We start from the raw sequence: 14,029 nt of genomic DNA, 5'->3' as shown, positions 1-14,029 counted from the left end.
TGGCAAGCAACGACGGCGAAGCAACTACATCCCGTGCAAAAGGTTTTATGATGTGGCCAAAAGAAACCTTGACCCGTGAGAGAGCACGGTTTCTATGAATCGCAAATATTCAGTCAAATCATATATTCAGTTTCACACATACTGCAAAAGGCGTATCTCCAGAAAAACTTCTCTACAGAAATAACTATATCAACTGTTCCAATCAACAAAACTTAACATCGTTGAATAAATATATTTTATTACAATATAATTTACAACATTTTTACAATTAAATTATACATTTGTCTTATTATTTATTTGGGTTGATTGAATCAGATTTCTTAAACATCAACCATGCGTAGATAACTTCATGTTTAAAAACTACAAACTTGTCTCATATGTATTTAGTATATAATAAAATCGCGAATATTGTCATTGATTATACCTTTATGATTATTGTCCATTTCATCACTGAAATACAAATTTTTTGTTGTTTTTAGATGGGCATCACTATTTATGAATGATACAATACATTCATTTGTACATAAATAACCGCACATACATGCATATGTTTTTTTAGATTTATTGTTATGTCTTACATAATAGATCGTGATATGTTTTTACTTTACGGTTTTTAAAGTTAATACATACATACACATGTATGTATATAGAATAGGTATTAGTGCATCAACCCAAAATAAAAAATCGCTCATTTACTAAAAGAGTACATAGAGTGAGTACGTATGTACATATACAATATACACTGGCACATAATCACATACATATCCATTAGATTGAACACTGAGGCGAGTCAATTTGAATTCAGAAAAAAAACAAGAAAGGAAAGCTAACTTCGGGCGGAGCCGAAGTTGATATACCCTTGCAGTTGTGCCATTTTTGATAATTGATTGATTTTGAATATAGTTGGCCGATCCCTATGAAATTTGGCAAAAGATTATTTTGCCTAAAATGGAATCTGTACCAAGTCCCATCTTTCTAACTTAAAAAACATCAAAGTTATGCCACTTCCGATCGTTCTATGACAGCTATAGGATATAGTCGTCCGATACTTATGAAATTTTGTACATAAGATATTTTGGTCAAATAAAACATGTGTGGAAAGTCCCAACCCTCTAAAAACTTAAAAAACACCAAAGTTATGGCATTTCCGATCAATCAGTTATATGGCAGATATAGGATATAGTCGACCGATCCCGGCTTATATACTACCTGCAAGGAAAAGAAGGATATGTGCAAAGTTTCAACTCGATAGCTCTAAAACTGAGAGACTAGTTTGCGCAGAAACCGACAGACAGACGGACAGACAGACAGATGGACATGCTTATATCGACTCATATCCTGATCAAGAATATATATACTTTATAGGGTCGGAGTGTGACGCAGTGAAATTTCGATAACCTTTTATATCCCTACCCGTCCTTTTCCTCCTATACTTTAACAATTTTATTTAAGATGTGTCGTTGTTTTTGTTAAAAAAATCTTAAAATTAATAAACCATATCAAACCAAATAACCCATATCATAATCTACGTAACACAATGGTATATGACACCATACAATATACGAAATATCCTGGTAAATCTTGTGAGAACTTCCTTTCTAAAATAATAATATTACGTTCCTAAATTGAGTAAATGAAGTTTAAGTAACTCTGAAATATGGGTTTTCTTACGTAGATCTTCTTGTAAATGAGCGATGAAGCAAGATACATATCCTATCTTAAAATTGATTGTAAGGAGCTGTAAGAAATATTTGTATAGAACTAGAATATACTCAATACAATGAATAGAAGTAAGTATTTAAGTATTGAGTATAAATTAATTATATTAGGTATTGAGTGTAAATGATAATAAAGGGTTAAAATGAAAGACCATTTCCGTAAATACCATGAAAAACAAAAAAAAAACAAGTATCAATATAATTCATTAGGAAAACTAGCCTTTTTTTGTATATTTTTTTATTTTTTTGAATATTTTCAGAGACTTGCAACGGAAATGTATCCTCTTACAGAGTTGTATAATTTGTACATTAATTAACAGTATTGACAAATATTTATGGTCTGCCATTATGTTTTAAAATTATTTGAATATATTTACAATGAATATTGGGTACAATGTTACCTTTTTTTATTTAATAAAGAGACTCCATTTTTATACAAACCTATGCAGAAACACTAAAAACATTCCTTAATAATTTTTGTAATTGGAAAATTGCAATTTTAATACTGCAGATTCTGGTGTTTCGTCATTCTGAATCGTTGTAAAATAAGAAGCATCATCGAACCAATCCATGGGGCTTAGTTCTTTTTCTTCAGATGAACGGTTTTTTGTTGCCATTTTCTCAACTAATTCCTTCGAAGGAGATGTTGTAAAGCCTCTTGCAATGCGATGAAAATGTTCACTTCCTTTTGGCTTAAAAGAAATATTGAAATCTTAAAAAATTGTATAAAAAAGAATGAACTCCCGAGATAACTCCCTAAGCTCGGGAGAAGCTTAAGTTGATATAACCCTGCAGTTAGGTAGCAGCTTATATTATTATCACAGCGGTCAGCAGTCCGCGGCACGCATGCCTTGCTTGTAGCAGGAGCGTGAAGACACTATATATAGCCGAAGAATTAAAAATTTTCGGTGTGAGTTTTATATCAAATGTAAGGTATTGTTTTCATTAGAGGGATTTTATCCAAACAAGCTGACTTGGGAAAAATTTACGTCAATGTAAATTTGCTTTGAATCAAATAAAAAAAAACTTTTGATTTACTAAATTGAAGATAGTGCGGACATTGGTGTCACCAGACAAAATATTTTAATGTACACATATTGACTGGTACATCAGCCATTCCACCATCCCAAGAAAGTTATTCAGAAAAAAAGAATTTTAAAGAATTTCCCAAATGAAGATGTTTGTAAAAAATTTCCCATCCGCGTTTCACTTATTTTGTCTTTTAAAATTTTGAAAAAAGTTCAGTATGTTCGATATTAAAACTCGAACGTTTGTTCTACGATTTTTTTAAATTACTTAAGGGGGGGTTAGGGTTTTAAATTTTTTTTTTTTCGATTTTTTTTTTTTTTATTTTCTTATTAAAGAACCTTTCAAGAATACTGTGTCCAAATTTTAGATGGATAGGTGCATTATTAACAAAGATACAGCGATTTTAGCAACCCCACCTCCGAGCCAGGCCAACGGTCAGAAAAACTTCAAAGCGTTTTTCCCAAAACTCACTTTTTCAAAGTCGGTGCCCATCATAACTTCAAAACTACTGAATCGATCGTTTTGAAATTTTTACCACTTCTTGCCAACATAATTGACCAGGTATCCCTGAAGAGTTTTTTCCAAATTTGTTTAAATTTCTATTTTTTAAATAACAAATTAGCCGATTTTTTTCTTCAAAAATCACGTTTTTCACTTCAAAGTGTTCCCAAAAATTTAAAAATCGGAACTTCTAAAAACCCTCCCAGGGATACCTGGGAAAAATGTCTATCTAACGAAAGAACTTTGATTTTTTGATTTCGGATAATCTACAACCGATATATGAGGGGCACCGCAATGCAACTTTTTTTCGAGGAGCCTGCTAATAATGGTCGCCATTGCCGTAGTTCTTATTTTTTTTTTCTGAAAATTTTACAAAACATTCTTCAAATGTTGTAATTCAATTTAAAAATAGTTTAAATAAATAGATGTTTACCAGATCCTCAAAAAAAAAACATGAAAATGTGTCTTTTTTTGCTCGCTCAGACCCTAACCCCCCCTTAAGGTTACCTTAAAAAATAAAAAAATACTTTTAAATTTAAAAACGCATAACTTTACAAAAAATGAAGCAAATTTCACATGCTATATTTCGTTAGAAATTTTTTTTTTGAGATGCTGGGATGGCGAAGCTCACCACTGAGGGACAACGTCTGGAGGCGAGCTGCGCCGGTGTAGGGGGGATGTCAAGGCACCAACCCCCAAAACGGGGCCCACTATGGGACCACCAAACGGTGTGGGGGACAAGATCCCAGGTCGAGCTCCTCTCGCACCGGCGGTATCCCTAAGGAAGGCCCCGGTCCGGCGACTGCTGGCCCCTTGCAGCGGAAGGGCTCCTATAAGGATAGGAGGAGAGCGGCCTTCATTCTGATGAGGGCGGACCCATCGGCGAAAGCCAACCCCGATCAGGCTGAGATTATAAAGTGGGCGAGGGAAATCCTGCCTGACTTTCAGCGAGCAAAAGCGGGAGTGTGATTTGATCCGAAGAAGCCGACAGGAGTAGGCGACTCTGCCAAAGACAGCACACAAAGTGCGAAGAGGCAGAGGTCGACTGACGGTGGAGCGCCCCTAGCGAAGAAGATAAAGGTGCAGACGCAACAGAGCAACAGATCCTTCGCCGAGGTTACAAAGGGAAGGACCATCATTGGGGTTGTTGACAACGGCTCCAAAGATGGCCTGATCCCCAAGGAGCTTTGGCGGAGGGTGATGAATGAGCTGCATGGGCGCTTCATGGAGGAGATGCTCAAGAGCAAAGGACCTCCATCGGACTGCGAAGACGCAGGGTGTTACCAGGGTAGCATCAAGGTGATAGCGTGCTAAGATGCGAGGTCTGTAGGCCTCTACAATCGCATGGTTGCACCGCTTGGAGGGGTTTACCCAGGAGCCAGTCTGGAGGCGGTGGACTGGGACAAGATCCCCAGCAAACCAAGGGCCCGCGTATCGCTGACATAGAAGCCGGTGGACCCTGCAACCAAACTGGCCATGCTAAAAATGTGCAATCCCACACTCCCTACGGCGGACTGGAGATTCGCCAAGGTGGAGGAAGCAGTGGGACTAAGAAGGCAGGTTGAACTCACCTTAAATGAGAAGACTGCGAAGATCCTGGAGGGTGCTGGTAGCCGTATCAAATACGGGTTCGATGAGGATCTACAAGTCGGATGCGAAGAGTAAGCCTGGAGGCATCGACTTGGAGATGGACGCACAAGAGTTAGACTTGGGGGAACCGACCGAAGAGGTCCGCCCAGAAGGAATGTCAGACCTTTTAATTCAGCATCTTATATAAGAGTTGTTCTTCTGAAATAAAGATAGTTCCGAAATCAGAGTTAATCGTCTCGTTACTCAGTGTCTGAACCCCGGCACTTTAAATCAACCTACTTCGAGTGATCCTGTGTAAAACTGTTCACAAGTAGGACTCTCTGAAAGCTATCTACTTCGCGTGGCTCCAGTGTAAACGGACCACCAGTAGAACTTTCATCATCGTATCTACTTCGAGTGGCTCCTGTGTAAACGGACCACAAGTAGAATCCGCGGCATACCAGTCTACTTCAAGTGTTGCTCCCGTGAAATGGACCACAAGTAGACCGCGTATGGCCTAACCTAACCATTTCGGCCATTACCTAACCACTTCGAGTGTTGCTCCCGTTAAACGGACTACGAGGAGATCCCGCGGCAGACCAGTCTATTTTGAGTATTGCTCCCGTGAAACGGACCACCAGTAGACCCCGCCGTACCTAACCTACTTCGAGTGTTGCTCCTGTGAAACGGACCGCCAGTAGGACCGGCCGATAAGGAATCAGCCGAACCACCATAACACCGATACTTAAGGAAAACCAACCCAGGACTTCAAGCACATCAACTCCTGCCTGATCACAGCAAGCGTCTGGCCAACCCGAGCAGTCCCTTGCAGAATCCATGTAAATTTAGTCAGGACTATTTACGGTTTTGACTACGACTCCGGGACCTACCGTTACTCCCGTGAGTTCAAGTTTGACGTAGTTGCCGCATAACGCTCTACGGACGAACAGAGTGACTTGGCAAGGGCTCTTGGAGGCGTCGGTATGGAGGAGGACTCACTGCTAGGCTCCGACACCGAGGCTGAGGTTACTGTGGTGGAGAATCTAAAGGATGTCTCTGACATTCCTGCAGATAAGTCTCCATCACAGTAAGGTGGCATCCGCCGCCCTCCTGCTCCATCTCGCAGAGAGTGGAGCTGACGTGGCCCTCATCCAAGAACCCTGGTTCCATGGAGACAGGATTCTCGGTTTGGGAGCGTCGGATTTCAGGCTGTGCACAGCCGATGTAACAGGTAAAAAGCGAGCATGTATACTCGCAAAAAAGAGCCTTAAAATTTTCTTGCTACCAAATTTCAGCAATGAAGATCGTGTAGCCGCATCGATAGAAGGCTCAGGCGGCCATCTAAGAATATGCTCGGCGTATATGGGTCATGACCACATAGGACCTCCACCGCACTTGCTACTCAGGCGGCTTGTGGAGGACAGCGAGAGGAAGAAAATCGACCTACTAATAGGATGCGATGCCAACGCTCATCACAGTCAGTGGGGAAGCACTGACACAAATGAGAGGGGTGAGTCAATCTTCGATTTTATCCTCAGCTCTAAGCTTCTAGTGAGTAACAGAGGTTCAGAGCCCACCATCGTCGTCAAGAACAGGAGAGAGGTTCTTGACATTACATAATTCTCGTACTCTCTGGCTGATGCAATCACCAGCTGGAGAGTCCCAGGCAAACACTCCTTTTCAGACCACCGCTACATTGAGATAGCCGTAAGTTTTGAGAACTTCACCAAGCAAGCAGTTCGAAATCCTAGGAAGGAAAACTGGGAGCTCTATAAAAAGATACTAGATAGATCCTTAGGTTAACCACCTTCAGAGATTATCGAGACTTACGAGGGGCTCAACGCCACGGTAGATAAGCTTACTGTGACGAGCGCAGGGCCTACCCCAAGAAAAGAATAGGTAGCAGCAGATCGAAGAAGCCTTCATGGTGGACCTCGTCGTTAGCCCCCTTCAAGAAACATACACGTAGGGCCTTTAACCACGCGCACCGTACCAACACAGACGAGGCGTGGGAGGCCTATAAAGCTGAACTCAGGCGGTATAACAAGGAATTGCGAAAGGCAAAGAGGGTTGCCTGGGCCAATTTCTGCACCAACATCCAGGAGACATAGGAGGCCGTCCGCCTAAGAAAGATTCTCTCTACTACAGCCCCCATCGTAGGTTATATTAAGAACACGGATGGGCGGTGGACAACCTCAAGCCGGGAATCCCTGGAAACCCTTATCAACGCACACTTCCCGGGTTGCTCATCGGAAGGAACAACCCAGGTGATGCGTAGCCAGGGTCACCAGGACCCACTCAACTACCTTCTTAGTGACAGAAATCTTAAATGGGCAATAGACAGTTTTAAACCCTTCAAATCTCCGGGACCGGACGGTATTCTACCGGCTCAGTTATCCAGAGCCGGTATTAACCTAAGGAAATGGATTAAGAAAATCTTCAGCACAGTCTTCACTACTGGTATGATACCAAAGGCGTGGCTGTGCACGAAGGTTGTATTCATACCCAAGGCGGGGAAACCATCCCACTGCACCCCCAAGGACTTCAGACCTATAAGTCTGTCTTCCTTCCTCCTTAAGACTACGGAAAGACTCTTAAGTCTCCATCTACAACTAAACATTAACCCAAATGACATCTCATGCTCTCAGCATGCTTACAAAAGGGGCCGATCAACAGAAACAGCCCTGCACGATATCACTATGATCGCCGAACGAGCGATCAACTTTAAGGAATACGCACTTGTGGCTTTTCTAGACATAGAAGGGGCCTTCAACAACATCTTGCCGTGCTCAATAATCGACGCACTGACGGGACTTGGAATAGACAACCGATCAACTCACCTAATACGGCAGATCCTGGTTAACAGGAGTGTCGAGGTTACTCTTGGAGGTTCGACTATTCGAAGATACGTCAAGAGGGGCACCCCGCAAGGAGGTGTACTCTCACCACTACTCTGGAACGTGGCGGTTAACAGCCTACTGCGATCCTTAGAGGGTGGCGGCTGTAAGATCATTGCGTACGCGGACGGTGTTGCTATTGCCTTCGTAGGGAAATTCCCACAAACGTTATGCGACCTAATGACAGGGAAGCTCGAAGTTCTGTCGGCCTGGGCGCAAAGAAACGGGCTGGGAGTCATTCCGTCCAAGACAGAGGTCGTGCTGTTTACCAGGAAGTACAAAATTCCTTTATAAAGAGAGGAATTAGTTCTTAGAGATAGTGCAAATTACCTAGGCATCACACTAGACAAGAAACTGGACTGGAAGCTGAACACCGCAGATAGGACTAAGAAAGCGGCAATAGCACTCTATACCTGCCGCAAGGCGGTAGGCCTGAAATGGGGAATGTCCCCCAAGATAGTCAGATAATTGTACACAGCGATCATCAGACCAATCTTATTCTATAGAGTTGTGGTCTGGTGGCCTGCCCTGGACATCTCCATATGCAGGGAAAGGCAAAACCATCATCCCCTCGAGGGAGGAATGGGATGCCCGGACACCGGGATCGGAGGGCTCCCTTCATATCTACACAGATGGATCAAAACTCAACGGCCAGGTGGGAGGCGGTTACTTTTGTGAGCATTTGAGCCTAAAGAAGTCCTTCAGACTCCCTGACCACTGCAGTGTTTTCCAGGCTGAAGTAGTAGCCATTAGGGAAGCACTGGAATCCCCAGCACTAAGGGGCAACCGGGTTACAATATGCATCTTCTCAGATAGTCAGGGGGTGTAAGCACTTCGGTGAAACCCTTGCCCTAGCGGTAGCACAAGGAGCCCTAGCGGCTCAAGGTGAAGCGGGGGGTCTTCTATGTACCCCTAGCATAACCGACCTAACCTAAACTTCCCTTATTTTAAGAGCAAATGTCTAAATCTTAAGGATACAAGAAATACACTGAAACCTCAACTAAAAAACCCGTTAAAATGTTTTCAAAATTAACTTCAACAATCCACTTATAATAAATGTGGAGATAGCATTTGAGTTAACGCAACTTTTGGCTGGCTGGCTTTTTGGTATGCATATGCATATTCATAGCATTACAGAAACATATTCGGTTGCAGATATTTCAAAAATGATATTTACTAAAAACAATGATGGTCATAGCCATTTCACGGCCTACATAATTCAACATATGGTAAAATTTGATCAATTTCTTCTCTTAGGTGTACCGCGGAAACTGTGTGTGATAGAACCTATGTTTGTTCTGGACTTTGGTTCAGGGGGGCTTAAAGGATATGGAGCAGGTGAAATTATGCGTGGAGATTTTTTGCTGTTGGCCTGTGTTATCGATTAAAATTTTTTAGCAATCGACATTTTTTCTCCATAGCATAGCTTGCAAATCCATAGCATAGCTAGAGTCTTTAGTCTAACTTTGCCGCATTTCGACGTGTTTTTGCGATTGCTCTCATCTGATTACCTATATCTTTGATAAGAGTTTCCCCTTTTCGCGTATCATCGTCGGAGCATATTTGACTTACATAGTTCATTGAACCATTCACTTCTTAAAAACAATATTATTATTCAATATTACTTCTGTCGTGCTCTTCGAATATTCATATATATATATTCTCTTCCTGAGTTCTATTCTCAGGTCGAGTAATCCCGTTACATCATTGTTACCCTCAAGCGGTTATTTGTCACGGCGTATCTCTTTTGTGACGTCTTCTCTTCGACGTGCCTGATCCGAGCGTGCCTCTCTACCACAAATTTCTAACTGATCTCTTCTCGCTCTCACTACAGTGGACAAATCTCAGTCAATAATGAGTCTAATTTGCACTGCTAAGAAATGCGAGTTTGGAGGATGCATCACTGGTGACTCGTATCTGTCCTGCTGGCTTTGTAACAACTGCTCACATATTAAATGTGCTGTTGTGCCTGTGGAAGTGATCCATTCACCTAGTCAGCCAATGGAATCGTCAAAGAGCCTTGATCCACCTATTGTCTTGGAACCTCCATCGTTGGAAAACTTGCAGGTTCCAGTGGCAACGTCTCCTAGGCCTCTCACTGGTGTGGCGCCTGTGTTAAGATCCTCTGGGCTTTCGCTTAGAGCTGTTGCACCTCGTAAAGCTTTATTTGTATCCCGCCTCATGCCGGATGCCACTGTGGATGATGTCAGGAGTCACCTCTCAAACCATCTTAAGGTAACTCCTAATGAATTAGCGGTCACTTGATCCATCAGCCTGGAATGAGCACAGTATTATTCATGAATTTTTAGCCAAAGATTCTTCCCCCCGCTGCTACCAAAACGTTCGAAGTATTCTAGGTAAATTGAGCCAATTTTTTACTAAGAGTGCTTCTTTTGATTTTGATGCTATTGCACTTACTGAAACCTGGCTTAATTCCTCTGTCTCTGATTATGAAATTTTTGTTGCAAAGTACACTGTGTTTCGAATAGATAGACCATCTTTCGGTGGTGGTGTCCTCATTGCTGTTAATAATAAATTCTCAGCTGTTCCTATATACCTTCGGTTCGGTATTAATTGATGTCCCTAATATACATGCTAACTATAAGACTCAGTATCGTAAATGTTTCCGAAAAACGGATTATAATGCTCTTCGCAATCATTTAGCTGGATTTGACTGGGAATATCTTTCATTTTATAACTCTATTGATGCTGCTACTGATTCTTTTTATGATGTAATCCACGATGCCTTGTCCTCATCAAATAAACCACCATGGTTTAATAAACACCTATCTCGTCTTAAGAACAGGAAATCTAGAGCTTGCAAAATGTTTCTTAAGTCTGTATCTTTGTTTCATCAGACAAACTTTCTTTACATTTGCAACCAGTTTATTATCTTTAATAATCAACTTTATAAGCGTTACATCGTGAATTGTAAGGCAAACTTCCGAAATGATCCGAGCTCCTTCTATTCGTTTGTCAATATGAAACGTAAATCCAGTCTTTTTCCTCCTTCCCTAACTTATAAAAATATTTCTGATTCTTCAGAACAAGGTATTTCTAATCTCTTTGCTTCATTTTTTCAATCAACTTATTCGTCCGATTCTTATAATTTAATTCCGTATATAAACAATATTTACTTGTCTAAATTTAACCATCTTGATGTTTTTAATGCTCTTTCAACCTTGGATATCTCATTTTCTGCTGGTCCCGATAATGTCCCGAGCTGTATTCTCAGGCACTGCTCTGATATCCTATGCTACCCTCTTACCATCCTATTCAATTTATCTCTAGACCTTTCATGCCTTCCTTAGAGATGGAATGAATCTTTTATTATTCCACTTCATAAGAAAGGTTCTAAAATACTTATAGATAACTACCGCGGTATTGCTAAGCTTTCTGCTATTCCCAAGCTGCTGAAGAAATTGGTTACATTGCAACTGTAACATCATTGCAAAAGCATAATTTCCTCCTCCCAGCATGGTTTTGTCAAATATCGTTCTACAACAACCAATCAGCTAGAATTCACTTCGATCGTCCACAAGGGTTATCTAAAACGAATGCAAACCGATGTAGCTTACACCGATTTTAGCAAAGCTTTCGATTCTGTTAATCATCGTCTCCTTCTCCGGAAACTTTATCTTATGGGTTTTCCTCCTAATATCATACAGTGGATGACTTCATATCTATCGAACTACGCAGCGGATTTTGTTCAAGAACATCACATCTCATATCATAAAAGTAACATCTGGTGTTCCGCAAGGCAGTCACTTAGGACCTCTTCTATTTATCCTCTTTGTTAACGACTTACCTAGTGTCGTGAGCTATGCTTCTACACTTATGTATGCTGATGATGTCAAGCTCTGCTTTTCTTTCTCTGACCACTTCCTTCATAAACATCTGCAATTCGACCTTGATGAAGTTTTCTTGTGGTGCTCTAACAACACTGTGCGACAAAAAAAAAAAACGAAATACACTTGGGAAATGAGATAGTGTAGGTTGTTAATCTGGTCGGAGAGAACTCAAAACGCTAGGTTGAATTAACTCTTTTTAGGAAAAGCGTTATAACTTCACCAATTTTCATAATTTTTTGATGAAATTTGTCTCGTTTTATTCAGAATGAATGAGACAACATTGATATGTATCAAAAATGGCCGAATATTTGTAAGTAGTACCGAAAAACTGGTATCAAAATCCGAAAAACACGAATAAAAGTCGAAAACTTCAGTTTCAGGTGTAAAAATTTTGTCCTTTTTGTTCAACAAAATCGAAGATATATTTTTTTTTCAAAAGCTACAACATTTAACTATTGAAAAACAGCAAAAATTTTGAAATCGGTTGAAAAAAAAGCGTTCAGGAATTTTTAAGCGCAAAAAAGTCCCGAAAAACGGTTTTTTTTTTAATAAATGAAAATTGGAGGGTTCAAAAAATATAAAAAAAAATATTTTTGAGTTCTCTTCGACCAGATTAACAACCTACACTATCTCGTTTCACAAGTGTTTTTTCACTGTCGCACCGTGCAATCTTCTCTCACTAAATTGCTCAAAGTGCAAGGTTATGACGTTTAACCGTAGCATGCTTCATGTCATCTCGTACTCACTTGGGAATCACTTTTTAGATCGTGTATCCTTAATGAATGATCTTGGAGTTCTTTTCGATCACAAGCTGTCGTTTAATGAACATATTTCTGTAACAGTTAATAAAGCCAGAGGAGTACTTGCTTTTATCAAGCGTTGGTCAAAAGAGTTTGATGATCCCTTCACCACTAAAACGTTGTATGTCTCTTTGGCTTGACCGATCCTGGAATACTGTTCATGCGTTTGGAGTCCGTAGTATATGGTTCATCAAAAAAGTATTAAATCAGGGCAAAAGCAGTTTCTTTTATTTTCCTTAAAATATTTAAACTGGGACTCAGATGATCTTCTTTCACCATATCTTTGTCGGCTAAAATTATTAGACCTACCACCATTGCAGGTACGTCGTACTTGTTCTGGGGCCATGCTCCTTCAAAAAATTATTCTTGGTCAAGTTGACTCGAAACTTTTACTCGAAAAGATACTTTTCTCTGTTCCAAACAGGTCAACCAGGTCCTTCCGACCCCTTTGGTTGCCAATTTGTAAATCTAATTTTGCGGATCATGATCCTTTTCGCGTTATTTGTAAAAACTATAACAATTTGTCACATATATTTTCGCCTGAATTATCCCTATATGTAATAAAATCTAAATTTAATGTTTTTTTATTAGAATAATTTACCTAATTCCTAATTATAATTAATTTTAATAATATTTGTAAAAATAACAGATAATTGTTATATTCAATAAATAAATATGTAAATAAATAAATAACTGTTAACCGATTCGTGCGGTCTCAAAATAAGTGTTTGTCACTGAGACTTTGAGGAAAAAGTCTGAGAGCTACCGATTGAGTTGCTCGTATACAAATTTTGCTCACGCTCAGTCGAAGAACACTTTTTTCTGTTTTCGTTTGGTCTGCTCATTGTAGGACCGTTTGCTTGCGTTCGACAATTCAAAAAGTCTTTTGTGCATGTATGTGTGTATGTGAAGTTTCGTGGGCTCAACCTGTCCATTTACTTTGTAAATCTCTCGTGTAAACAGTGATTCATCAAATTTATTGAAAATGGGACGAGAAATTAATAAAAAAGTTCAATATTTTTTTTATATTTAATTATATATATCTTAATATATATAAATCTCGTGTCACAATGTTTGTCTTCAATGGACTCCTTAACTCCTAAACCACTTAACCGATTATAATGAAATTCGCACACCATGTTTCGATCCAACTTGAGAGATAGGATAGTTTAAATCTCAAATTATAGTCGCAATTTTAATTTATTGCTAATTATTTGTCTGTTATTATTTGACGCCAGTTATTTGTTAACTCCAAATGATGAGTAAGTAATCAATAGATGGCGCTGCTATGGTAAATCTACGAACATGTCATATAAGCTACATTTTAACAGCATAATTACCACGTGTTGTTGACGCTATACAATTAATTAAATTTATTTTGTAGTGAACGAAATACCGTATAATTCAATTCCACTTTTTAAATTTTTAGTGTTAGCATAGCCGGCCACGTCTTAATCAGACTGAAGTGTAAATTGAATGCATATTATAACTAGATATTTGGAACGGTAAAATAGAACTGTCACCAAATACGCGTTGCATTAAACTACCCGACAATTTTTTCACTGTTGTTCAGGATAAAAATGAATTGAATCAGAGTATTTTCCCGGATATACAGAAAAAATTTTTGAATCGTGAATGGCTTGGTCAACGGGCGATTTTGGCAG

General features: G+C 39.8%; 1 protein-coding gene across 4 annotated transcripts in view; it reads right to left on the bottom strand.

The window, feature by feature from the left end:
* Nucleotides 1-196: 196 nt before the first annotated feature.
* LOC6498715 overlaps nucleotides 197-14,029 on the bottom strand; it is a 190,258-nt gene continuing 176,425 nt past the window's right edge. For all 4 annotated transcript variants that reach the window (XM_044717825.1, XM_044717826.1, XM_044717828.1 and 1 more), the window contains one exon: nucleotides 197-2,410. In XM_044717825.1, the coding sequence (XP_044573760.1) occupies nucleotides 2,186-2,410 (225 nt within the window). In that variant the 3' untranslated portion in view covers nucleotides 197-2,185. The remainder of the gene's footprint in view (nucleotides 2,411-14,029) is intronic.

Source organism: Drosophila ananassae (genome assembly GCF_017639315.1).
Source record: "Drosophila ananassae strain 14024-0371.13 chromosome 4 unlocalized genomic scaffold, ASM1763931v2 tig00000071, whole genome shotgun sequence".
NCBI classification, from domain to species: Eukaryota; Metazoa; Arthropoda; class Insecta; order Diptera; family Drosophilidae; genus Drosophila; species Drosophila ananassae.
The sequence above is the reverse complement of the archived record's forward strand: the minus strand, read 5'-3'. Positions and strand labels throughout refer to the sequence as shown.